General features: G+C 41.9%; 1 protein-coding gene across 6 annotated transcripts in view; it reads right to left on the bottom strand.

Annotated features, from left to right (window-relative positions):
* Positions 1 to 216: 216 nt before the first annotated feature.
* znf462 (zinc finger protein 462) overlaps positions 217 to 25,302 on the bottom strand; it is a 120,434-nt gene continuing 95,348 nt past the window's right edge. For 3 of the 6 annotated variants that reach the window (XM_073048448.1, XM_073048450.1, XM_073048451.1), the window contains 9 exons: positions 20,834 to 20,952; positions 15,139 to 15,333; positions 14,721 to 14,759; positions 13,904 to 14,165; positions 10,816 to 10,952; positions 6,565 to 6,788; positions 5,260 to 5,386; positions 3,866 to 3,989; positions 217 to 2,708 (listed from right to left, as the gene is read on the bottom strand). In XM_073048448.1, the coding sequence (XP_072904549.1) occupies positions 2,471 to 2,708; positions 3,866 to 3,989; positions 5,260 to 5,386; positions 6,565 to 6,788; positions 10,816 to 10,952; positions 13,904 to 14,165; positions 14,721 to 14,759; positions 15,139 to 15,333; positions 20,834 to 20,952 (1,465 nt within the window). In that variant the 3' untranslated portion in view covers positions 217 to 2,470. The remainder of the gene's footprint in view (positions 2,709 to 3,865; positions 3,990 to 5,259; positions 5,387 to 6,564; positions 6,789 to 10,815; positions 10,953 to 13,903; positions 14,166 to 14,720; positions 14,760 to 15,138; positions 15,334 to 20,833; positions 20,953 to 25,302) is intronic. The other 3 variants (XM_073048453.1, XM_073048452.1, XM_073048454.1) reach the window with 3 other exon arrangements.

The following is a 25,302-nucleotide window of genomic DNA, read 5'->3' on the forward strand; positions in this document are numbered from 1 at the left end:
TACCACCATCATCAAAGCAGATCACCCGAGCATCAATCACATCGCTCTTTGTGTGAGCTTGCAATGTACAAACTGCCACTTTTTCTACATTACATCAATGACTGGACAGCTGGTTAAGAGCCCTGAGCTAATATGAAAAGTTTGTAAGGCATATAGAAGTGCAAGGTTTCTTCTCTTTGATGTAGAATTTAAACAGGAAAAAATGAATGGCTCAAGAACATTACAAAATTAAAAAGGAGTCATCACTTTTTATTTATCGGGTCAGCAAAACAAAATCCCAGGAAGTACAGTATTTACAGATCATTCTAGAAACTAAAGCAGCATTATTTAGAAACTGCACTAACAAACACTCAGGAAGGCCAGTCAATTTTGGTAAATGTTTCCAGAGTTCATTTCCTCAACCCTTACAGTTGGCTTAAAACAGACTTCCAATGCATGTCCTAAACAGTCAACTTTAGAAGTATTTTAGATAACAAAAATATTTAAAAGGAGCTTCCTAAACTACAATGTAGACAAAAGAACACAATATACATGGTAATCTGCAATATCCCTGTCTTTTTTTTTCACAGAAACTGCTCCCATTTTGCCCTGTTTTCAACATGAAAATAGGTGATGTTAATGACCTGCTTCAAGGAACAGATGTTCTTTGAACGCATCATTTCAAAAATACCTTGATCGCAATAATATTTCATTTGATAATGCAAACATCTGGATCCAAATTGAGACCTAAACAAGTGTCCTAAAAAATGTCATTTTTCAAGCAACAGGTTTTGAGAACCCATATAGTGATTTAATTAAAGTGTTTATATAAAACAAGAATACAATAACCTGTAAACTTGGCAAACAAAAGCTAACCTATGGAATTTTTATTCACGTAAAGTAGTCTCACTACAACATTGTAGCACACATCTCACTGCAGATGTGCAGGGGAAGAAAAGTAAATCTACACAGTTTATGAACAGATATTACTGGTACAGAATGGACATTCATTCAGTAAAGATTAATGCTGAGGTACTGCAAATTATGATCACTTTTTGCACCAACATCCTACATTAACAGTAATCGTTAGGACCACTTCTGCTATACAAACAAGTTTTCTTTTAAATAATAGATTAAAAAAAAACATTTTTACCAGATGCATTAGTGCAAGAAAACAAGGAACTCTTTAGTATGGTGAGCTTTGTTCTGTACTGTATTACTAACAAAAGAAAAACACAAACAGTGTTGGTGCTACAAGTGACCTGGGCTCAATGTTTGCCAATTATAGCACCTCGGATCCAAGCTGGTCCTTCATTCAAGATTAGGAAATGCCTCCACCAATCCATTTTACACACCAGTTATAATGCACACCATTTTAAGTGAACAGAAAATGTGAACTGTACAGGTGAGTTTCCACTTCTTAATGTGTTTGTAACCCTTTGTTGAGGTATACATGTTATAAACCATTACGCAGGGGCCTGCAATAGTTACAGCTTGTAACACACAACCAATTGAGAGATAAACTAACCTGTTTAAAATGGTGCTTTGGATGTAAGAGAAAACAAGTGCCTTGAATTCAACCAGTTGTGGGCTAAGATATAGCAGCTTGCAAAAATGTCCCATCATAACAAAACTCACTGAATCAGAGGTGCTTGACGAATCCATTAGTTATGGATCACTAGAGTGATAGCTGGATCAAAGTAAAAATTTGGGGGATATTTTTTGGTTTTCAATGCACAAGTTCAATATTTTTTTTAAAAAGAGCAATATGGAACATTACTTCGATGAATGTCAAAATCTCTACAGTGAAGTAATGACATTCCCACAAGATCACACTAACTTTAAAAAAAATCACAACTCACTAGATTAATGAGGCAGTCCCCAGTATTTTTAAACACACAATTCATTCAAACACTGGAAACAAAGGGGTAGGGTAAGGCAGAGAGGGGGGAGGGAAGGAGGAGGAGTTGGGATATGAGGTAAGGGAGGGGACGGACACAAAGGAGGTAGGGAAGAGGGGATAAGGAGGACATCCCAAATAGCTAAGTAAACACACCGCACACTATATGACCCAGAGCTTGACAGCCCAGGAGTGTCCAAAAGGTTTAATCCCTTCCGAGTTAGCTTTGTTGAGCTCACCTTGGAATAAGTAAGAATTCTACAATTAGTCTCGGACCAGGGAGGAGGTAAAAATATTGGCACGGGTTCCGGCTCTGGATCGTGCTTCAGTGCCCTCATAAATGGAGATGTCGACGGCAGGGCCAGTCTCAGCGGTGTGTCCACTCCTCTCGGCCAACAGTCAGCCTGTACTTACCGCTCACTCTCACACGCGTGAAGAACAGACGCTTGGATGAGGTACTGAAGGGTTGATTGTAACGTGAAATCCTGCTCCATCATCAGTTGTCACACCAGGCAAGGAGCAGAGAAGATGGTGAAGGGTCGGGATGAGGGGGGTTAGAAGGGAAGGAGGAACTTGCACATTTCAAGTATACTAACAAAGCTCAGACTCTTTATTTTTGGTCTCAGTATCCAGATCCTGGGAGTTTTCCTTTATTAATGCTATAGAGATTGGACAGTATGGTGATTCCTGGTAAGTGATTTCTGTCTCCGTGTTGTTAGCAGAATCCAGTTGCTCCTCCATTCCTGAAGGCGTAGTGTTATTCTCCTCTCCGGAGTTCTCTGTTGCTGGACATGCTTCACGTCCCTGATGGTTACTCTCATCGAGAGCCCTGTTTTAAAAGAATAGTAAGAACAGTACAGGAAAAAAAATGTACAGACTTGAGAATTCCATTGTACCCCTTGCTCCATTCTCTGTAAAATTGACTCTGTCAAACCCTCCTAAAACCACATCACCCAACTGAGCAATTTTAAAACTCCAATTCAAAATTCTTAGCTTTGCATTGGAATCCCTCCACGACCTCATCGATCGATAAACTAAGATCTCTCTGCTCCACTAATTCTCTTTTCTTGTCTCCCTCAAACTGCTAGCAGTGCGCCACAATATCCCTCCCAGGCTCTGCTTTAAAAATCAATAACCCTCCACCTTTCCCCCAGTTTTGATCAAGGGCACATGTCAACTACTTTCTCTTTCCATATATCTTACATGACTGGCTGATCCTGTTTTTATTTCAGATTCTGTCACCTGCAAGTTCTGTTTGTTTGCCTTTACTGGCAGCTATTTCTTCAGCTGCCTGGCTCTCCCTCCCTATCACTCTTCAAGACAACCATTTCTTGTCCAAGTTTTTGGATACAAGATATTTCAGATGCTGGAATCTGGAGCAACAATCTGCTGGAGGGATTCAGCAAATCCAGCAGCATCTGTGGGGATAATGTACCCTAGGATCATCTGCCACGTTATGACACACAGTATGGAAAGAAGCCTGGTGGCCATGTCAAGCCTCCACCTACATCAATCTATTTTTCCCCTCTTGTATCTCCATCAATTCTTCACCCTTCCCGTGCCCACAAATTTGTTAATTGTTTTATTGTGTGTCCTTGTTTTGTTGGTTCTATTGAATTTCCTTGCTCTCTGGTGAATGCGTTCAAGGAAATGAATCTCAAGGTAGTATACGATGGCATATGTACCTTAATAATAAATTTACTTTGACTTACAGTAGCTAGTTAACCTAACTAGCAAGTCTTTGGGAAATTGGGGCACCTTAAGGAAACCCACATAGCTACAGGGAGAACATGCAAACTCCACACTGACAGCACCTAAAAGAAGGCTCGAACCTGGGTCATTGGAGATATGAGGTAGCAGTGTTAACTGCTTCACCACTGTGCTGCTGTATTCATGTGCCACATAAATGATAGTTGCTGTGGTTAGAACTATTTTTACAGCTGCAGATTTATTTTCTTTTGAGTATTTTGTTTTGGGTGCTCTTACATGCTATGTCTCTGAATGTGGCGCTCCCAATCAAAGCCACGAGCAAATGTACGGCCGCAAAATTCACACGGGAATCTTTTCTCGTTGTAGATCCGAGCCCCGCTTCCTGGACACGCTTCAATACCTAAAAATTAATTGGTTTCAAAATCAAAGTTCAGAACTGCTGAGGAGAAATTGTAAAGTTGCAGATGATGCACTAAATCATAAACCAGTTGAACAGAGTATTACAACAGAAACTAAATATTTTTAATCACATTGAATCTAGAAGCTGCCAGTTAGCCCAGAATGTCCATTCCAATTGTAAAAGCCATTAAGACTCTTCTTGCTACCCAGTTCTTGGTTGGTAGCTTTGTAGATTACAGTATAGAAAGAGCATACCAAATACTATTTAAATTCGATGAAGACTTGTGTCTCCAGCAACATTTCCAGCTGAGACTTACAAATCCATTGACTCATGTGGTTAAAACATTTCTTTCTATTCAGCATGACTCCTTTTACCTACCAACTCAAGTCTGTGTCCAGCATCCGCAAAGTCTTTATTCTCCCCCAGTTATCCCTTTTCAAAAGGGAAACATGACTTCAGTTTATTCTACCTGAATGCCTCAATTCCTATTCTCTTCCAAAGCCTTCTTCCTTCTGATAAAAAAAACCTGTCAGCTGACTCTTCCTTGTAACTAAACTCCTGTCAACATGCTCGTAAATCATCTTGAGCTAAAAGAAGTCCCTGTTCTTTAAAGTAGCTCCAGAGACCTTTTGTGTCCACCAGAGACAGCTGACCAGGTTTCGTTACATTTCATCCAATGACAAGGTGACAACTGAATTATGTGCACAAATCCCCAAAGTGGGATTTTAACCAAAGACTGCGACTTGACAAGGAAAGACTGACCCTTGGAGAATGCTGTCTGTGCTCCCTAGCAATAGATAAGGCCCTACCAGTGTCCTGAGAGTAGACCTATTAGCTTGCATTGTTTTCAGGAAATATATATTAAAGCAGGTCATTGATTCCTCATTCTGAAATGCACCAGTGAGTGAAAAATGGAAGATCTAATCAAACATGAAATCAAGGAAAAGGAACCGGAAAAATAAAATCGCTGTGACCTTGTCTGCTCTGCCATTAGTGAGGGTGGAACATCCCAAAAAGTATGTGAAAGGTATCCAATATTCTGGTCATATCTTCTGCTTCGTTTGTGGAGGATTCTATTTAAGTCCTGCCCCAGCTCCAGCTTAATTGACAATGGGGGCAGTAACAACTCACCCTGAAATTAGGTAACCAATGGCTCCCACCCAGTTTAGAAAGCAGTCATTTCCTTTCCTACATTTATTCTCAAGGCGATGTTAAAAAAGCAACACAAGCAAACAAGTTTTTTTCAAATTTGAGTACTTTTCAAACAAACCTCTTTGTTCAACAACATTGTTTTTTTCTTCCTCTTTGGCCTCCTCTTCGCTGCTGAACCATTCCTTGTCTTTACTGTCCAATTGGTCCAGGTTAACACGACCAACTAATTCGAAGTTACGAATCACCTGAGATTGGTAGGAAAGGAGCAAGTTAAAAGAACTGCAATGGATTTATAGAAGTTGGTGCATGCCAACTACACAGTTGAAATCTTGCTAATATAAACCCAGACTGAATAGCCTCCTTTGCTATTATCATGGTCTGTGGGATGTACGAAACGACTGTCCTGTTAGACCCACTCTCCTGACCCATTTTTCTTCTTCAGATTTTCCAGATAACTTGGAGAAAAAGAATGGAAACAAGCCCTTTAGCCTAACTGGTCTATGCTGACCAAAGATGGTCCCATATGCCCATATTTGGCTCATATCTCACTATACCTTTCCTATCATGTACCCATCCAAATATCTTAAACATTGTTAACATATCTGCTTCAATCACCTCCTCTGGCAGCTCATTCAATGTAGTGCCACCTCAGGTTGAAAAGGTTGCCTTTCAAGTTCCTATTAAATCTTCCCCCCCCCCCCATCCTAAACCTATGTCCTCATGATGCCACCAAAGCTGGGAAAATGAATGGCCATTCACCCTATTCATGCCCCACATGACTTTGTAACCTCTATACTACCCCATATTCTCCTACATGCCAATGAATAAGGTCCCAAACTACTTAACCTTACTGCATATCAAGCAATGAAAGCCCTGCAACATCCTTGTGTAAATCTCATCAATATCTAGTACAGCTGAAATAAAATACTCCAACTCGATGTCAAAAGCCTTCTTTACTACCTGTGATGCCACGTGTAGGGAGCCATGTAACTGTACTCCTAAGTCCTCTGTTCTACAAAACTTCCCCAGGCCCTACCGTTTACTCATTGTGAAAGTTCTACCCTCATTTACCTTCCCAAAATACAACACCTTGCACTAGTATAAATTAGATACCATTTGCCATTCCTTAGCCCACTTATCCAACCGATCAAGATCCATCAATCTCCCCTGATAACACATTCACTGGCTTTGACACCTCCTATCTCAGTGTCATCTGCAACTTACTACATTTGTCAAGTTTTCTGCTCCAGATAACTTGTTGCTGACCCCAAAAAATTTCCAACTATCTCCCTCTGATTCCAATGGAAATTAGACATAAAATCTAGGACGCAGCACTACATTTACTACAGTTAATGAAATGGTTTACATACTAAATTGCAAATCTGAAGATGATGAATCAAACCACAAGTACAATCAGAATTACCTTGTGCTCCTCCTGAAGGTGGTTTTCCAAATCTTCCTTTATTCTGCTCTCATAGTAACAGAGTTGGCACTTGTACGGTTTGATTTCCTTGTGCTTCTCCATGTGTTGCTGCAATGCTTCATCAGTGGAGCAAGTGAAGGTGCACTTATCACAACGGAAGACAATTCCTCGCAAGTGTCTTGAGAGCTTTGAGCGACAGATCTCAATGGGGACAACTCGCTCTTCTGTGCAAAAGGAAAAAGAAACAAGAGTGTTCAACATTATAGGTCTGCACACCAGTGAAACTTGTTCACAGAATGTCTCTGTTTAATCTGTAAAGATTCCATGGACATTCAACATTTTCATTATTTTCTGATGCCAATCACTGCATGAAAATTGAGATCTTTCATTACTTTGCACCAATTTGGAGCAATACACACTAACTGCTGGAGGAACTCAACTGGTCAGATAGCATCTCTGGATGGAAAAGGACAGTTGACATGTTGGGTTGAGAACCTTCATCTGGACTGAAAGATAGAAATTCTAGGGGCGTATAGCCCGATGGGAGTTCGGGGAGCTGGGTTACGCACAATAGGCAGCGATTCAAACAGAGAGAGGAGAAATGGGTTAAAAATTCTATATCTGAATGCACGAAGTGTCAGAAATAAGGCGGATGAGCTTGAAGCCCAGGTGCGAATGGGTAACTGATGTTGTTGGGATAACGGAGACATGGCTGCAGGGAGATCAGACCTGGGAAATGAATGTACAAGGGTATACGTGCTATCGTAGGGACAGAAATGTGGGCAGAGGGGGTGGGGTGGCCCTGTTGGTGAGGAATGAGATTCAGTCCTTTGCAAGGGGGGACATAGGGTCAGGAGAAGTAGAGTCTGTGTGGATAGAACTCAGGAACAGTAAGGGCAAAAGGACCCAAATGGGTGTTGTCTACAGGCCACCAAACAGTAGCATGGATATTGGGTGCAAGTTGAATAGGGAGTTAACATTGGCATGTGGCAAAGGTAATGTCGCAGTAGTTATGGGGGATTTCAACATGCAGGTGAACTGGGAGAATCAGGTTGGTGCTGGACCACAGGATAGGGAGTTTGTAGAGTGCCTACGGGATGCATTCTTGGAACAGCTTGTACGAGAGCCGACCAGGGACAAGACTATTCTGGATTTAGTGTTATGTAATGAACAGGATTTGATAAACGATCTTGCAGTAAAGGAGCCATTAGGAGGTAGTGATCATAATATGATAAGCTTTTATCTGCAATTTGAGAAGGATAAGGGCAGATCGGAGGTGTCAGTGTTGCAGATGAACAGGGGAAACTATGGAGCCATGAGGGAGGAGCTGGCCAAAGTTGACTGGACGGATAGCCTAGCAGAAAAGACAGTGGAACAGCAATGGCAGGTATTCTTGGGAATAATGCACAAGGTGCAAAATCAGTTCATCCCCCAGAGAAGGAAGGATTCAAAGGGGGGAAAGGGGCCACAGTGGTTGACAAAGTCAGAGATTGCATAGCATTAAAAAAAAAGGAAATATGACAGAGCTAAGGTGAGTGGGAGGACAGATGATTGGGAAGTTTTTAAGGAACAATAGAACTTAGCTAAAAAGACAATACGGGGAGAAAAAATGAGGTACGAACGCAAGCTAGCCAGGAATATAAAGGAAGATAGCAAAAGCTTTTTTAGGTATGTGAAGAGAAAGAAGATAGTTAAGAACAACGTTGGGCCCTTGAAGAATGAATTGGGTGAAATTGTTATGGAAAACAGAGAAATGGCAGAAGAATTTAATGAGTACTTTAGATCTGTTTTCACTAAGGAAGACACAAGCAATCTCCCAGATGTATGGATGGGCCAAGGACATAGGGTAACAGAGGAAATGAAACAGATTGACATTAGGAAGGAAACGGTGATGAGTAGACTGATGGGACTGAAGGCTGACAAATCCCCTGGTCCAGATGGTCTGCACCCTAGGGTACTAAAGGAGGTGGCCCTGGAAATTGCGGATGCATTGGTAATCATTTTCCAATGTTCCTTAGATTCAGGATCAGTTCCTGAGGATTGGAGAATGGCTAATGTTATCCCACTTTTTAAGAAAGGAGGGAGGGAGAAAACAGAGAACTATCGACCTGTCAGCCTGACATCGGTGGTGGGAAAGATGCTAGAGTCCATTATTAAGGATGAAATAGTGGCATATCTAGATAGCAGTGATAGGATTGGGCCGAGCCAGCATGGATTTACCAAGGGTAAATCATGCTTGACTAATCTGTTGGAGTTTTTCGAGGATGTAACCAGGAAGTTAGACGGGGGAGATCCAGTGGATGTAGTGTACCTCGATTTTCAGAAGGCATATGATAAGGTCCCAAATAGGAGATTGGTGGGTAAAATCAAAGCTCAGGGCATCGGGGGGAAGGCATTGACATGGATAGAAAACTGGTTGGCAGATAGAAAGCAAAGGGTAGCGGTGAATGGGTGTTTCTCGGACTGGCAGGTGGTGACTAGTGGGGTGCCACAGGGCTCGGTATTGGGACCACAGCTGTTTACCATTTACGTTAATGATTTGGATGAAGGCATAGAAAATAACATCAGCAAATTTGCTGATGATACTAAGCTGGGTGGCAGTGTGACATGTGATGAGGATGTTAGGAGAATTCAGGGTGACTTGGATAGGCTGGGTGAGTGGGCAGATACTTGGCAGATGACGTTTAATGTGAATAAGTGTGAGGTTATCCACTTTGGGAGTAAGAACAGGAAGGCAGATTATTATCTGAACAGTGTAAAGTTAGGTAAGGGAGAAATACAAAGAGATCTCGGAGTCCTTGTTCATCAGTCACTGAAGGTGAATGAGCAAGTGCAGCAGGCAGTGAAGAAGGCTAATAGAATGTTGGCCTTTATTACAAAGGGAATTGAGTACAAGAGCAAGGAAATCCTCTTGCATTTGTACAGAGCCCTGGTGCGACCACACCTGGAGTAGTGTGTACAGTTCTGGTCTCCAGGGTTAAGGACATCCTGGCTGTAGAGGAAGTGCAGCGTAGATTCATGAGGTTAATTCCTGGGTGGTCTGGACTGTCTTACGCAGAGAGGTTAGAGAGACTGGGCTTGTACACTCTGGAATTAAGGAGATTGAGAGGGGATCTGATTGAAACATATAAGATTATTAAGGGATTGGACAAAATAGAGGCAGGAAATATGTTCCAGATGCTGGGAGAGTCCAGTACCAGAGGGCATGGTTTGAGAATAAGGGGTAGGCCATTTAGGACAGAGTTAAGGAAAAACTTCTTCTCCCAGAGAGTTGTGGGGGTCTGGAATGCACTGCCTCGGAAGGTAGTGCAGGCCAATTCTCTGGATGCTTTCAAGAAGGAGCTAGATAGGTATCTTATGGATAGGGGAATCAAGGGATATGGGGACAAGGCAGGAACCGGGTATTGATAGTAATTGATCAGCCATGATCTCAAAATGGCGGTGCAGGCTCGAAGGGCCAAATGGTCTACTTCTGCACCTATTGTCTATTGAGATAGCCAGTATAAAGGGATGATGGGGAGCTTTGGAGCAAGAGCTGGAAGGAGATAAGTGGATCTAGGTTGGAGTGCAGGGCTGTTGGGATGATAGGCAGATGAGGTAAGAATGGGAATATTGTCAAAAGCTGGATGTGAAAGGTGGAAGTGACCAAGGGCTGAAGATGATTGAATCTGTTCAGGAGGAGGAGCATGGAATTAAGTGAGTGAGATGGGGAAGGTGGTTGGGAACAGTGGCGTGAAGGAACCAGTGAGAGGAGAGCATGGGTGACGAGTAGGTGGAGTTGGTAGATGAAGGGGAAAGAGACAGGGTGATGAGGGCTGGGATGAGCCTATGAAGATCAGGAGAGAGAAAATGGGCAGAGGGAGAGCAGTTTACCAAAAACGGAGAGTTAAATGTTCATGCCATCAGGTCGTAGACTACCCAGGTGGAATAAGTGATGTTATTCCTCTAGATCATGTCAAGTTATCATTGCGGTTGGAATAAGTATCAACTTGAAAATCTATTTAGTCTGAATACCCAAATGGTCTCTACCATAAAGAGCTACTGATTTTAGAGCTAGTGTTACGGGAAGAGGTATAATGTAATCATTGACTTTACAACAGCAACGTCAAGAAAAATGTCTAATGTACCAGCCTGAAAACACTCAAAAGAATCCATCAAAACACAGGGCAGTGTTACAAATGCTCAGGGATTTACCCACCCTTCATTGTGCACTTTCCGTTGACTTAATTCACGAGTGCCCAAGAGCCTCACCTCTGTGAAGTACGATGTGATCAATCATGCTACTTTTGTATTTGGTGTGGTACAGGCAGAGAGGACAGCGCAGGTCCTTGGGACCTTCTACAAGAGGAGCTGTATGGCTACCCTCAACGTGCATAGAAAATGTAGACCTGCAACACAAACATACGACACTTCAGTTTCACACTCAGAACAAAGTCAGACAATACCAAAGGAGGCCCTTTGGCCCATTGTACCCATGTTAGCTCTTTGGAGGAATGACTCAAATGGTCATAGCCTCATTCTTTCCCCAAGCCCCTGTCACTTTCAAGGATTTATTATTCCTGAGTGATACTGTTCAACTGGTTCTCAGGCAGTACAGTCAAGATTACAGATCATGGCACAAGGAATTTCCACTCTTTTCCCCCATGGTCTTACATGATAACATTGGTACAAGAAGCTCAACAGCCCACTGTTCAGTACAGTGATCGTTCTTTGTATTCAAATTTACTTTCCAACATATTATTGTTCTTTTTCCTATTAACTTAAATCTGGTAACAGCCTTTCCAGAACAACTTTGCTCAATTTGACAGCATATAATTTCTTATCCTCCCATTGAGTGGCACAGCTAGGTGCTTCACACCTCCAGTGATCTAGGTGCTAGCAATAAGCAGCTTACATGTTCTCCCTGTGACCACGGGTTTGTTCCAGAAACTGCCGTATCCTCCCACATCCCAAACATGTGCAGGCAGGTTTATTAGCTACTGTAAACTGCCTCTGGTGGGTAGGTGAGAGGTAGGCTGCAGTGGCATAATGATGGGGTGAATAAGGGCTTACGGAGAAGTTTAATGAGGGAATGGTACTGGTCTGAGAATCAGCATCAACATTAACCCTTCCCTAACTCTCTCTCCTTTGAAGCCAGTGCCCCATGGTATGTTTATTAATATAGAACAGTATAGCACAGAAATAGGCCACTTGTGCTAAATTAAACTAAACCTCTTCTTCCTGTAAATGATCCCTATCCCATCACGTTCAGGTGTCTACCTAAAAACCCATAGCACTTGCTTCCACCTCTTTCAGGCATCCACTGCTCGGTGTAATGAAACACCTTACCCTGCACACCTCCTTTACACTTTCCCCATAATGTGCCACTGACATTTTTTAAACCCCATCGCGTGCACACGCAAGAGCAACACCACTCTTAGCTGTCAAAATTGCCCAATAACATAACACACTCGCATGTCCCGCGAGGATCAGACTCAGCAAGAGTCAATAAATTGGGGGAAAAAGAGCCACCACTTTGGTTCGGGATGGTTCCAGATGGGAAAGTTGGCTCCAGAATAAATGCCCCTGTTGCGGTTCAGTGAGTCACACTGATTCACCCATGTCAAAACATCACAAGTTCAAGTCCCAGAGAGTCGAGCACAAAAATCTAGGCTGATAATCTAGTGCTGTACTGTGGATGCAATGCACTGACCAGGTACAACCTTCTAGACATCTATTTGCTCTGGTAGACAAAGTAAAACTTTTGGCAATACTTTCAGACAGCAAAGGAATTAACCAGATTGGCCTCAGGCCAGCACGGTAGCGTAGTGGTTAGGATAACGCTATTACAGCGCCAGTGACCCAAGTTCAATTCCACCACTGTCTACAAGGAGCTTGTATGCTCTCCCCGTGACCACGTGGAATTCCACTGGGTGCTCTAGTTTCTTACTGCATTTCAAAGACAGGCAGGTTAGTAGGTTAATTGGTCATATGAAAACCTATTGAATGTTGAAAGGCCTCGATAAGAGCCGATGTGGAAGGGATGTTTCCTCTGGTGGGGGAGTCTAAAACCAGAGGACACGGCTTCAGAATAGAGGGCATCCTTTTAGAACGGAAATGGGGAGGAACTTCTTTAGCCAGAGGGTGGCGAATCTGTGGAATTCGTTGCCACAGATGGCTGTGGGGGCTAAGTCACTGGGTATACTTAAGGCAGAGGTTGATAGATTCTTGATCAGTCAGGACATGAAGGGTTATGGGGAGAAGGCAGGGGACTGGGGCTGAGAGGGAAAATGGATCAGCCACGATGAAATGGCTGATCAGACTTGGTGTCAAATGGCCCAATCCTGCTCCTATATCTTATGGTCACATGGGTGCAATTGGGCAGCAAAGGCTCAAAGGGCCAGAAGGGCCTGCAACCGGTAATCAAATGAAAATAAAAAAGTATTTGCCCTTTAAGCATCATCACTAAAACTAATTATATGCTGTTTGTGGAAGCTTGCTGAATGCAACTTAGCTTCTGGCTTTCTACTTTTCAGCAAAGAGTACTTTGGCTGTAGAGTGTGTTGGAACATCTAGAGGCCATGAAACGTGCCAAGGAAATACAAGATTTGTCTGTCTTCCTGGATAAATTTCTTTGCAAAATGGTAATTACAGCAGAGTCCAACAACAGTGGCATCTTCAAGCATTTAGATACAATTCACTCAAAATAAACTCTATTTCTGGAGAAGCACCACCATTTTTTGCCTTCTCCCCCACAGAAAGCTGTGATTTTAAATAATGTCTTGACGTGATGTACCTCAATATTCATGAGTATCTCCAGGAATAAAGTGTGGGAGCTGTTTAGCAAGATCTTGTGGAGGCTTACAGTAGACTGAATCAATGTAGTTTTGGTATCAAATTGAAGGACATGGAACCAGAGCAGCTAGGGTATGGTTCAGATATAATCTTGGGCACAGTGGTGGCCAACGGTAGCAATGCTGCCTCGTCGCTCACGCAAACCAGGCTCAAACCCTGATCTCCAGTGCTGTCTATGTGTAGAGTGTATGCCCTCCAAGTGGTTTTACTCCTGCATCTCAAGGACGTGCAGGTTAATAAGGTAATTGGCCACTGTAAGTTGCCATAACTATATAGAAGTGAGGTATAATCTGGTGACAGTTTCAGAGAACATAGGGAGAAAAAAATAAGACTGGGAATGGGGATATTGTGGGCCAAGAGGCCTAATTCTCAGCTGTGTGACTCTACAATAAGGCATTTATGAAAGACATTTGGGGAAATTATGGGAATGTTCTTCCATTATTCCAAGTCTGAATTCAAAGTACGTGCCAACTTTTTCTTTGCGCCCTTTACTTTCCCACCTTACCTGAAACCGGTGAAGAAGGGACAATCCTTACATTTGTAGAGTTTCTTGCCACAGTGCCTGTCTCGATAGTGGCGCCTCATGCTCTGAATGTACTCAGAGTTGAACTGGCAGAACTCGCAGCTGAAATACCCCTTGGTCATCTGGTCAGAGCAGGCATTCGGTGACGGCACTGGGATGGGGCTGGAGCGGTTCCTTGCCATCGCAGCTGTCTGGTAATGGTTAAGCTGCTGTTGGACGTCGGGTGGCTCAGAGTATGAGGAGTCTACATGTGGAGAGTTGGTGTACACACACTATATAAAATCCAGCAGGTTTTCTGCATTGATTCCCACCCTCTTTCCCTTCAAACCGTAGAAGGCTTAAGCTACAACAAAATCCCCAATCTCCCCATTAAAAACAGACCCAAGGCCAGCTTGAAACCCATGCGACAGAAAGCCTTGGGGAAAGCAAGTATAGTATCAGAAACCCCATGGAAACAGCAGGAAAAGCAAGACGGAGCAAGAAAAGCAAATCAAATTACAAATGGGAAGAATTTTCCCTTTCGTATCGCTGTGATTAAGCTTTGGATACCAGGGAAATTCCAGCCATTATTTAGTGAAGTGTTCACGATGGAACAAATTGTCAGGCAGCTAGCCAATTGGTGAGCAGGGTTACCAATTCCAGGGCATTGCAGTGCACCCACCAGCTGGTTTGTTTAGGTTGCAGAAGGAATTTGCTTTCATTAGTAATAAGGATGAATATTTTGTGGGATTGTAGGTGGCAATCAGTACATTGTTCACAGAAAAGGCAAGTGCACAGCACAACGTTGACCATCTCTTACCTTTGCTTCTGATGGAGGGAAATTTTAGGAAGGTGGGGTCTGGAATAAGGACACAGAGTAACAACTGGGTCTTATAAAATTTCCAAGTGAGCTAATATTACTAAGAATTCTTATGAGAAAAACATCCCTAGAAACATATTACCTCAATGAGAGCAGTAATTGCTTTTCCTGAGTGTTTCATCCAGTTTTTATAAGGATAGCCTTTTTGCAGAAGGTTCTTTTTGAACCAACGCTATCACATTCTTTTTGGTGTTCATTGCAGAATTTGAAGGCAAATTCGTGCAACAAAACCTCAGATAAAACTGGAATTTTGGAAAAGTGTTTGAGTACCTCTCACCTCTGCTAATTAACAGCTTGAAGGCATTTAAAATAACCAAGAAAGATTTGGATACACCAGAGATAGCCACGAGCAGCTTACCATCTGATTCTGCTGCTCCCTCAGCCTGGAACTCTGACTGCCGTGCATTGTTACCAGAAGAGAAGGCTGCTGGAAGGTCAGTGTGATGTTTGGACACTGCCAGAACATGGCCGTGCACTTTCAGAGTATGTTGTTTGAGCTGCTTTACCATCATGGTGGAAAAAGAGCAGTAGGAACAGCTGTAGGTGGACTCCACTAGTAAGACACAACACAAGGCTTCTTTTAGGGTTGCCATAACCATTCAAATTATGACAAAAAAAAAATTGTGGGTAAATCGTGTGTAAAAAAAAAATTCCTAGTTGGCTCTCCATTGGTACAATACAGCCCAGGTCACTTTAAATGCCTTCATGTCATGCTTAAACCATTGGATATTATACATTTTAGAGTACAGTGGTCTCTCTCTCTATCACACACACACACACACACACACACACAGAGCAATATGGAATGTCTTCTTGACTTGGAACACTTTTTCCATTAAACACCATATCCATGGTAACAAATTCTTATTTCCCCAAATGGAGCATGTGCAAAGTTACATTATCAAAAGTTCATTTCAGTTTGAAGACATCAGCTTCTAACGCTCACATCATGAACCCTTTAACTGTTACAGGAGATGCTCCCTACACATACACTGTGCAATGTTTTGCTTTCAGTTACGTGATGATAGTAACAAAAAATCTACTGTTGGCGTCTGAACATGCACACCCCATCCAGAGTACCCTCTTGTGTTTGTGTTTTGCCTTGCATAAGACACAAACAGTATTTGTTCACAGGGTATAGAAGTTGCCTATGTGGTTTCTTGTTTTTGCTCCAAATGATTTTCCCACCAGATTCCTTCATCTCCGCTGATCAGTCTACTTTTTTATCTTTACTACTTTACACTACTCACCTTCATATTTCACTGTGGGACTGATCTCTACAACCTAATCACTTTCAGGACGAAGATTTTATGAGTAACCACCTTACACCATGCTATGCTTTGATTTGGAAATATCTTCTCTATGAACACCTATTTCATTTCAAAGGGCTCCTCTGATCAACCTTTTTGATAGTTATAACCCCCAGTATCTGAAAATTGCAGACATTTCCATCTACTGACCACATTATTCTAACGAGCTGCAGTTCCCTGTCACATCCATATAACCCAATATTCTATTTTAGCCTTTAACCATTTATCCAATTATTATCCAATTGAACATTCGAATCTACTTTTACTGCCCTTTAAGGCAACTTATTCCGAATCATAATTCTGCACCATTTCTTCTTGCATCATTGAATATTTTGGTTTTCCCTTCAGTCATCTTAAATCTGTGAAAACAGTGTCAATCTCTCTGGTACAGAAAACCTCGTGTTAGATCTTCTGACCTTCTCTATTCTATGAACAACCTCAGCATCTCTAGCCTGTCCTCCCAACCAGAGTCCATCTTATCCCTTGAGCTACTGAGGTTCCTCTGCACCCTCTCCAAAAACATGGTGGGAAACTGAATAAATACTCCACATGAGTACTACAGGGTATAATAAAAATATTTATTGTACTCCATGATGAAGAATTCTCGTAAGCTTTTCTTTCTCCCCCTCTAAGAAAAAAACATTGCTGAGAACCTAAATACAAAAGATTCTGCAGATGCTGGAAATCCAAAGTAACAGACACCAAATGCTGGAGGAACTCAGCAGGTCAGAAGCAGCTGTGGAGATTAATAAACAACTAAAGTTTCGGGTCAAGCCTCTTCTTCAGTCCTGCACTGTGCGTGTTTACTTTGCCTATAACTTGCAAGGATTTGAGTAAATTCACACCAGGTCTTTGCTCTTGAAACCTCTTTTAAAACTAAAACTTTTTTTAAAAACATGTCACGCGACACCTTCGCTTTGCATCTTCTTCAATGCCTCAGTTATACACTCAGTGGCCACTCTATTAGCTACCTCCTGTACCTAATAAAATGCCCACTGAGCGTTTGTTCATAATTCTCTGCTGCTCTGGTCCATCCACTTCAAGGTTCGATGTGTTGTGTACTCAAAGATGCTCTTCTGCACAGCACTGTTTGTAACGCGTGATTATTTGAGTTACTGTCACCCTCCCGTCTCTTCTGATCTCTCTCATTAATAAGGTGTTTTCTTCCATAAGACTGCCACTCAATGGATTTTTTTTAGATTTTCCACACCATTCTCTGAAAAAACCCGAGGCCATTGTGCATGAAAATCCTACATCAGTATTTTCTGAGGTACTCAAACCACCCAGCCTGACACCAACAATTCCACGGTCAAAGTCACTTAGATCACATTTCTTTCCCATTCTGATGTTTCGTCTGAACAACTGAACCTCTTGACCATGTCTGCATGCTTTTATGCATCAAATTGCTGCCACACGATTGGCTGGTTAGATATTTGCATTAATGAACAGGTGTACCTAATAAAGTGGCCACTAAGTTTATATACTGATTAACTAAGCAGTAAATTCCTATTAACCTGAAGCCTACAGAGTACTGAATAGGTCTACAAAATGCTGCCAATATTACCATAGTTACAAGACCACAACCTATTCATTGATTTTAGTGCTCTCAAGACACCAGGTCTTTCAGACTCTTGGAATCAATTTATACTGTAGCACATCAAAGACTTGGTCTAATCAATAATAACCACCAATCCAAATTCAGATTAGACCACATGCCCAAGTTCTGCATTAAACCATTCCAATGTGAACTCCTTCAGATGCTTTTTAAAATTGAAATGGAGCTTCAGTATAGAAAAGTTGGTCTTCATAATGCGCCCTGGAACTATTCTAGGAAATCTCTTCCGCATTCTATAGGTCTTCTCACTTGTAAGGCCAGAATTGGACACAATAGTCCAGCTGGACTGCTTCAATGATGCAGCAAGAATGGGCAACTATAATAGAAAAGTGGCCAAAATCTCAGGCTCATTACATACTGCCAGTTAATCACAGCTTAGTGCTGGTATTTGAAGATGGAACAGGGCCCAAATTTGTGAATGGAAATTAGCAAGAATTTAAACTCTTCACCTTACTTTCAAACTGCACCAAGAATATCGAGGAAATGAGTTTGATCAAACAACTGCTTGCATTAAAGATGAGTGTACTATCCAATGAGCTAAAAGCAACACCAGGAAGAATATCAGTTCCCATGCACATCCCAAATTCCTATCATCTGGTAAAAAAAAGTCTCAGCTTTGCCCAGTCTTGCTCCTCAATCATCCCATCTACTGTCTTGCAAAAGATCAAGACAGCTCAAAACACTGCTGCTCCACAGCATGTGAAAACAACATTCACAAGGTACAGAAATGTTCTTAACTAGTTTTCCTAGGGATGATCTTGACTCACCTTTCAACCTTCTACTGCAGAGGCTCTGTAAATTAGCACACTCTACACAAACCTGGCGAGGTTCACAATTACTTGTGATAAACTGCACACTCGCATTGGATCACCCATCGACTTGAATGACCTCAGCCATAAGCTGCAATCTCTTACCAGCTGCAAACAAAGAAATGGCACTGTGGCTGCTGCCTATGCCTCTGGAATTTCCTCACTAAAATGCACTACCCCTTTTGTTACACATTCCTATACCTAACATGGCAAAATTTCCTTGAGGTAGTCACTATATAAATGAACACTGTTGTTGCCCCAAATGCCACTGCATCAAACTTTCTGCTGCAGAGATAAATCCAAGGAAAGCAATTGCCTTTTCATTCAATGTATGGCGAGAGCGTTGGCTAATAACTGTTAAATAAAATATGTGGATGTGAGTCCAACTGTCATCTAAAAAAAATGCACTAAATGAGAGCTCCCATTCCCTTTTTCAAAAACATCAATTTAGATTCGAGATTCCTCTTGATGCCTTAAGGGTACCCGATTAGTGAGGAAGCAAGAGGGAGATGTTCCAAGACAAGGAGACAAGGCAAGTTCACAGCCAAGCAGGAGAACCAACATCATAATTAGATGTAAATTGCAACCGTGCAGAGTGCAGGAAAACAGACATTCCTCCAATACGTCACACAATTAAAAAGCCATTGATTGGCCTAGAAATTCAATTGCATAGAGTATAATGGTGTCTAGTGTTTCATGTGATTGAATAGGGATGCATAAGGGCCAGGCAGTAATGCTGCTTCATACTACTTAAAGTATATATATTATCCCTAAAATCTCACTACTAATTATCCTTGACAAATCAGGAATTGCAAGAGGAAACAGAAAAAAAACCCTACAAAACCCTACACACTAATTGGAGAAATAGGTGATAAAAGTGAAGGACTTTAAAGGACAACTCAGTCCTCTACAATGACATCACAAGAACAGGTAGTCTATGAAACCCCTCGAGTCACTCTGTTACTTGGTAAACGCATGAGCTTTCCTGCACCTCAACTTGGTTCCCAGAGCTTTCCTTCTGTGATCAATTATCGGCTGATCTCAGTTTTGGTTATACTCAACCATAGGCCTCCAGGAAAAAGGATTCCAAAGAGTAAAAATAATTGCTGAACTGCCCAAAATGACTGGCCACTTATAACATGACCACTATCCAAGTTCTAGAATTTCTAGTCAAGCAGAAGTAGTCTCTCATGCTTCTATATCCCAGTAAATACTAACACGAGGTGTTGCTGCTTAACACAACCTCTTCTTTTTAGGACAGGGGTGGGAAATCTTTTTGAGAGCACATGCCCAAATTGGCAATAATCTAAAAATTCTAAAAAAAAATTAACTCGCATGCCATAGTAATTTTAAGCAGTGATAATCATTGATTAATGAATTAGTAACAATATCTATGAATTATAGGACAAAGTACAGGTCCTGTTTCTTACTTATGTGTATTTATTTATTACAGAGAAAGATTGAAATAAATATTTTAGGAACCCTGTTCAAAAAAATCTTTTTACTGGATAATTCAATTGAAAAATAATTTCTTATTGCAACCGTTTACTATCCAAATACTGATGAGTACACCAGGTCAGTGAAGATTTCAAAACATATTATCCAATATCAGCTGTTCTTGCTACGATTTAGCTGGTGCCAAACAAGTGTGAGACGCCTCCTGTGAAAACATTTCACTGTTCTTGGGTCATAAAAAAAACATTTGCTTTTTTGTTTGGCAGTAAAGATAATCATTTTGTCTTTTTTTTAATTACGGATATGGTTTAAAGAATTGAGGCACCAAATTTCATGCGCCATAAAATCTTTGCGCGTGCCAAAGGTTTGCCACCCCTGTCCAGGAATTAATTTAGTCAATCTGAACTTCGTTTATCTCCAAGGCAAGTACATCGATAAGCAGCTGGAAATGGAATTAAAATATTAATCTACAGTCATGTGTTGCTCATCTGGAATGCGTATGATCTCAAGAAAATAATTTTTTAAATCTTTCAATGATCTAATGTCTGCTGCTTGTTTCCTGACTCTACACACTCTGATCTTCAGTATTTGACATGCCAGGTTATTGAAGCTCATTAGAAAATCTGGAAATTATACATCTGGCCTATTGCCGGCGTCTATTCTCAATTGCACACATTGAACAGCAGTACAGCACACTATATTACATGCAAAACACACTTCATTCACCATCATACTCTGGAGCATTCTCAAAATTTAAAAGCCAATCATTTTACAGCAATAATCAGCTACTTATTTGCATAATTTAATCTTCTCAAACTGAACTGAACTCAGCAATATAGCATATCCATTAAGATACCAGCCTACCAGCATGGGCTCTCTGAATATGGCTCTTCAGTCCATTTATAAAGGAAGTCTTAAATGAGCAAAGTTTGCATCTGAAAGGCTTCTGGTGTCCGTGCTGATTTTGCATGTGGCGTTCCAAGCTGGAAAATTAAAGAAAAGGACTGAGCATAATCTGAACAGTAAATGCTGAAGAATGCATTTTCTGCTTTGGTTAACCAACCATTGGCACCAGCGTAACTGCTCAAGACCAAAATAGAGAAATCCATGTATAGGATAGAGACAGAGCAGTTATGGAGGACTGAGATTAGCATCGAAAGCATTGGTGAGGTGAGTGGAGAAGATGAAATGGCACCACTCAGCATGCTGTTGAGATTCTATCACACCCACATCCAGCTCATCCTTTATGACAATAAACTCAACTTTGACTGAGAGAGGGCTGGGAAGAGGAAGAAATGGCAATGATTAAGGCTGATTTATACTTGTGCATATGGGCTATGCCATAGCCCTGATTTTCACTTCTGCGTAGGCTCTACGCCGTAGCGAGCATTTGTGGTGTGTTGGCGGTGGGGTTTCTATGCCACTGTGTTGAGTTTCTTCATGAGAGACATGGACGAGGAAATGCATTTCAAACATTTTCACATGCCGGCAGGTAGATTTGACGATTTGGTTAATCTATTTCACATCGGTGTACAGACATGGCGGCGAAGAAGCAACCAGAAATGTGTAGGAGGAAATGTGATGCTACCAAGTGGACCAATCACAGTTGTTGTGGTCTGCGTTGCTGCCACGTGCGAGTTACTTTTTGGGGGAGGTGCACATCACCCTACGGTGTATATGCGACGCAGAAGTATAAATCAGGCTTTAGTCCTAGCACATGTATTGTGCCAGAAATGTGTGTTGGGACTAATCATCACTATTTATAACCACATGGCTGCAAAGACTCCTTCTTCGCCTTCAAGCAGGAATTTTTCTTCTATCTGCAAGATATCTTTCCCGGTCCCAAGATCTCCAAAAGCACGTAGGCCATAAGGAATCTTACAGGAAATGTGCATTTGTACAAAGTTCAGGAATCTAAACGCAGAAAGGCATTCAGTAGTGACAGGGCACAAAAAGAGGCCACTCATTCTTCAGGGCATGCTGACTCTTTTAAATCCCAATACAGTCAGTCTCAGAGCCTTACAAATTTCCCTTGTTTTATGCTTTTAACTTCGCTCAACAACAAATTAATGCCTAGAATGAGTTTTTTTGCCGCCTATCAAAATCACCAGTGAAAGAGATACAATCTAGATGTTGCTTCCTCTTTGCTGTTTGTGGAAGCATTCTCCTTCAAAGGAGGGTTAAGAATGTCGGAGCATAACTGGAGCTTTCAGCCCATCCTGTGTATGCTGAACGTTGTACATGTTTACACAAATCCCATTTGTCTGCATTGGTACCTTTCTATGCCATAACAATTCAAGTGACTATCCAGATGCTCCTTTAGTATTGTGACTGTAACCTTCTCTGCTACCTCTGGCATTGTTGCAGATATCAATCACATAACATTGATCCCCTTGAAACTGCCACCATCTTTCCTTAAACCTAAACCCTTTTATTTTACATGCCCCCACCAAAGGAAAATGATTCTTACCCATGCCTCTCGTAATTGAATATCCCTCTGGTCACGTCACTCTTCAGCCTCCTCTGCTTGAGGGGAAACAAACCCAAGCCTATCCTATCTCTCCATGCAACTGAATTCCTTCGATCCAGACAACATCCTGGTGAGTCTCTTCTACACCCACTCCAGTGCAATCACATCCTTAAATGGATTAATAATGTGCAGGACAAGAGCAAGAGCCTTACTATGCTTCTACAACCATGGAAGCAGGCCTGCCCCCCATCAAGATGTGCTGACCATTAAGCACCCTTTTTCAAAATATGAACTCTATTTCTACCCTGGTTTAGATTCTTCTCGCATTTCCAGCAACTTTTCCTGCAGACTGGGTGCAACTTACCGTGGCTAACTGGCCTACCAACCCATACATTTCTGGGATGCGCAGGGAAACCAGGAACATTCAGAAACCCATGGAGTCACAGGAAAGACACATTCAAATTCCACAGAGAACACTGGTGTTTATGACTGAACCCAGGGCTCTGGAGCAGGGTGGTAGCAGCTCCATCACCCGCACCACGGTGTTTCTGTAGGAGACCTCGAGTCTATTTGAGGTGATGAATTGAATTTCATATGAAAGAAGGGACACCCTACAAATTTTGTTATTTATTGAGATGCAGTGTGGAATAGGCCCTTCCGGCTGCAACGCCCAGCAGCCCCCAGTTTAATCCTAGCCTAATCATGCAACAGTTTACCATAATCAATTAACCTAACAACTGGTATGTACCTGGACAGTGAGCGGAAACTGGAGCACTCAGAGGAAACCCATGTGGTCACGGGGAGAACATACAAACTCCTTACAGGCAGCAACGGGAATTAAGCTCGGGTGTCTAGGTAAAGCATTGTGCTAACCACTATGCCACCATACCAATCCACACTCCCTCAATCCTGCAACCGAGTTTAGCCATGTCAGGTCTCAGTGAAACCACACCCATCCTTTTGGCTCAGAGACATTAGCACATTGTGTTTAAATCAAACTGGATTTGCACAAGCAGGGCACTAAATCTGTTCTTGTGTGCTGACAATACATTTGATGTTTGGAGCCGCTTCAACACAATTCTTCACCGTGGAAATGGCAGCAGAATAATTTGAGCTACTCAGCAAGTAAATTTGACCAATGATGAGAGAAGACAGGAGCTAATTTCCGTATCACCATGACAGATCTGAAAATCAGTTAGTTAAATACGGAAAGACAGCTTGAATCAGTACCGATAACCATGAAACTAGTAAGACCTGTTTGGGTCTCTAGAAATGATGCAGTCCACGAGAAGTCCGGTAAGCCCAAAACTATTTATTTTTGCCAACACTTTGTAAAATAACCCGGTCAGTTCTCTCACTCCCTTTTCACCAATATTCTACAAAACTAGTTTTACACCCTCAAATATTCATTCAATTCTTTTGGAAAACCAGAACAAAATTTGCAACCACTAGACTTTCACATTGTACATCCCAAATCATAACCACGTGGAGTGGAAGAGCTTTACCTTGCATCACTCCTGAATCCATGTCGACCTAGATCCCTGAAGCATGCACTCAAGGGAAATGTGTTCCTCTCAATGACCCTGTGATTATCTTGGCCACCTCAATCAAATCTCTTCACAATGTTCCCTGTTCATCCAGTCTAACCTTGTAGGTGAAACCCCTCATTCCTTGAGCCTGTCTAGCAAACCTATTCTTGGATCCTCATATCCTGTTGTAGTTTGTGACCAGAATCAAACACATTGTTCCAGTTGTAGTCTAAGAAATGCCTTAATTTCACCCCAAAGTTTTATCACAATCTCCTTGTTTTTTTTTTGTACTCTGTCACTGCCTGTAAGGAGTTTGCAAGTTCTCCCTGTGACCTCCAGGTGCTCCAGTTTCCTCCCAAAGTTCAAAGATGTAATAGTTGGTAGGTTAACTGGTCATTGTAAATTGACCCACGATGAGGCTAGGATTAAATAGTGGGATTGCTGGGCATCGTGGTTGTAAGGGCTGGAGGAGTCTATTCTGTGCTGTATATGAAACATGAGCTTCAATACAGAATCTATAAAGGCAGCCTGAACCATGACACGTAAGGAAAATAAAATGGCCTCTATAATATTTGCTTAACAATTAGCTATTCATAGATTCCCACACTGCAGCAAATTAAGCTCTTTGGCTTCCAGTGATTAGGTATCTCAGCTTCCAAAGTGATCACCTAAATTTCTGCTAATGCTGTAAGGGAACCAGCTGTGGGTCAGAGAGTACCGACTGAGTCAGAAGCCCCTCTTCAGAGACTCAAACACAAATCCAGTCTCCCATATGGGAATTGCTGCAGCATCGAAGGCGAGTTCTGTCAATGAGACATTAAACAAATGTCTTATCCCCCCCGCTTACGTGGATACAAGAGATCTCGTGGCACCAATTTAAAGAAAGGATGTGGAAATTATCAACATCACAAAAAAATAACTTGATATTAACACAACACTACTTGTGGGATCTTAAGAGTCATACAGCAACACAGTAAAGATATAGAACCTTCAGCCCAACGAGTCCATGCCAACCACAGTGCCCAACCAGCTAGTCCCAATTTCCCATGCTCGGCCCATATCCCTCTATGCCCCACCACTCGATGTACCCATCTAAGTGCTTCTTAAATGATACTATCATACCTGCCTCAACCACTCCCTCTGGCAGTTTATAGCGTTAACTTACCACCCTCTGCATGAAAAAGTTGCTGCTCTGGTCTTTTTTTAAACCTTTTCCCTCTCACCCTAAACCTATGCCCCCTAGCTTTGGTCTCCCGTTCCCTGGAGGAAAGACTGTTACTACTCATTTTATCTATGACCCTCATTCTCCTACATTCCAAGGAATAAAGACTTAG

Source organism: Hemitrygon akajei, chromosome 6 (genome assembly GCF_048418815.1).
Source record: "Hemitrygon akajei chromosome 6, sHemAka1.3, whole genome shotgun sequence".
Lineage (NCBI taxonomy): Eukaryota > Metazoa > Chordata > Chondrichthyes > Myliobatiformes > Dasyatidae > Hemitrygon > Hemitrygon akajei.